The sequence below is a fragment of the Moschus berezovskii genome, chromosome 25 (genome assembly GCF_049115385.1).
Source record: "Moschus berezovskii isolate FMDL1 chromosome 25, NW_MosBer_1.0, whole genome shotgun sequence".
NCBI classification, from domain to species: Eukaryota; Metazoa; Chordata; class Mammalia; order Artiodactyla; family Moschidae; genus Moschus; species Moschus berezovskii.
This window is the reverse complement of record NC_142484.1, coordinates 21,380,991-21,383,128: the sequence shown is the minus strand read 5'-3', so window position 1 is coordinate 21,383,128 and position 2,138 is coordinate 21,380,991. Positions and strand designations below refer to the sequence as shown.

At 43.6% G+C, this 2,138-nt stretch overlaps 1 protein-coding gene across 1 annotated transcript; it reads right to left on the bottom strand.

Annotated features, from left to right (window-relative positions):
- Positions 1-721: 721 nt before the first annotated feature.
- On the bottom strand, positions 722-1,657 carry LOC129548350 (olfactory receptor 8B4-like). The gene has a single exon (XM_055414887.2). The coding sequence runs from the start codon at positions 1,649-1,651 to the stop codon at positions 722-724; it is 930 nt and encodes a 309-aa protein (XP_055270862.2). The 5' UTR covers positions 1,652-1,657.
- Between the last annotated feature and the right edge of the window lie 481 nt (positions 1,658-2,138).

Here is a 2,138-nt window from a genome sequence, read left to right as displayed (position 1 = left end):
ATGTTGTAAATCCATGGAATTTCTCTCTTATTATTTTGCTTTCAGACTTAGACCCCAGAGCCCAAGAATTTGGCCCAGTTATAAACCACCTATCCCATGGTTACTAATCCATGGCCTAAGAGTTTTGAAACTTTGAAAAGAAAGATTTAGGTTTGATTTATCTTACATTTCAGGCCATATAAACAGCTCTTAAATGAGGCTTTCTCTTATATGGATGTGGATGTATATGAAAGAGATTATTTACATTTCTCCTAGCCAAGCAAACCCTTCTAGGAGTTGGAAGGCTATCTTAAGTTATCACCCAAGTCATAGCTACCTTTCATCTTTGGTAAGCCTGTTCTCATAACTGAAGAAAAATAAATTCATTCTCCAGGATTTTTATATGACCACCTGCCCCATCTCCCAGCCAGTAAAGTTGCTTGAACAAATCCATTTAGCCTACCAAGAAAAGGATGGAAGGCATAGAGTCTCATGTTACTCATCTCTTGGACCTAATATAGAGTCCAATAAACAATAGGCACCTAATAGATGCTAACTTGCATGCAGTGAACCAGTTGAAATAGTATAAACCTCAAAAAGAGTACAAGTAAGAGATTTGCAATTTTTTTAAGTAGAGAGAAGACCTCGCTTGAAAAAGAAAGACTAAGAGTCCTCCACATGTAGATAAAATATTCTTGAGTGTGATGCTTACCAATAAGTGACTGATGCAAACAGAACCATTTCAGAAGAGAACTGTCTTCAGGGTTTTTCTCAGAGCAAGTTTAACATCCTTATTCCTCAGACTGTAGATCAAAGGGTTAAGCATGGGAACCACATTGGTGTAGAAGACTGAGGCAAATTTACCCTGGTCTTTTGATCCAGGAAAAAAGGTTGTTAAATAGGCGAATGCCCCTGACCCAAAGAACAGAGCCACGGCAACTGCATGGGAGCCACATGTGCTGAAGGCTTTGGACCTGCCCTCAGCGGAAGGAATACGGAGGATACTGGAGAGAATCAGAGCATATGAGGCGAAGATACTGATAATGGATATTGCGATGACCCCTCCAACAACAATAAAAAACACCAGCTCATTGATGTGAGTGCTGGTGCAGGAGAGCTTTAAGAGGGGGAGAACTTCACACAGATAGTGGTCGACAATATTGGAATCACAGAAGGTCAGTTTCAGCATGCTTCCGGTGTGGGCCATGGCCCCAGCAAACCCTATCACATACGAACCAAGCATCATCAGAGAACAGACCTGAGGGGACATGGTGACCGTGTACAGCAGAGGATTGCAAATAGCCACAAAGCGATCATAAGCCATTGATACCAACACGTAGCACTCAGAATTGACAAAGAAACAGAAGAAAAATAGTTGCGTCATGCATCCCACGTAAGAAATGATATTTTCTGATACGAAATCAATTAGCATTTTGGGGGTAAACACACAGGAATAACAGAAATCTATAAAAGACAAGTTGAAGAGGAAAAAGTACATTGGAGTGTGAAGGCTAGAATTCAGCGCAATTAAGGTGATCAAGCCCAAGTTGCCCACAACCGTGAACACATAAATCCCTAAGAACAGGAAGAAGAGGGGGAGCCGAAGCTCTGATAATTCTGATAATCCCACGAGAATAAACTCAGTCACCGAGGAGCTGTTTAACAGAGCCATTCTCTTCTGGGGAGCTGTCTGTGGAAACAAGGGACAAAATGTTTCAATTGATTATAGTCACAAGCATAGCTGATGGAAAAAAGTCTAGAAGATAAGCCAGTGCATGAATGCCCTCCTTTTTGCCTTTCTTCTCTCCTCTATATGCCCTCCCCCTACCCTGACCCTGCCAAGCTATTGACAATGTGTCTCTGACTACATCTTAGCTCCCCTGGGCTGATCATGAATCCAGGCTAGAGTCTGTTAGCACGGGCAGCAAGAATTCTGTCTGCACTTGGGAGGTGAGGAGATGGAACACCTGAACTGGCTGCCCAGCGACTCTCAGAAAGACCTTCCAAGAGCCAGGAGTACAACCTGAACCCACTGTGTCTCAGCCTCTGAGAGACAGCTCTCCCATCCCACATTGTCTCCGTTCACCCTGCCGCCCCTTCCCAACCAGATGTGAGATCCACACCCTGAGAGAAAACCCCTCTGCCTGCACCTCCTGCCT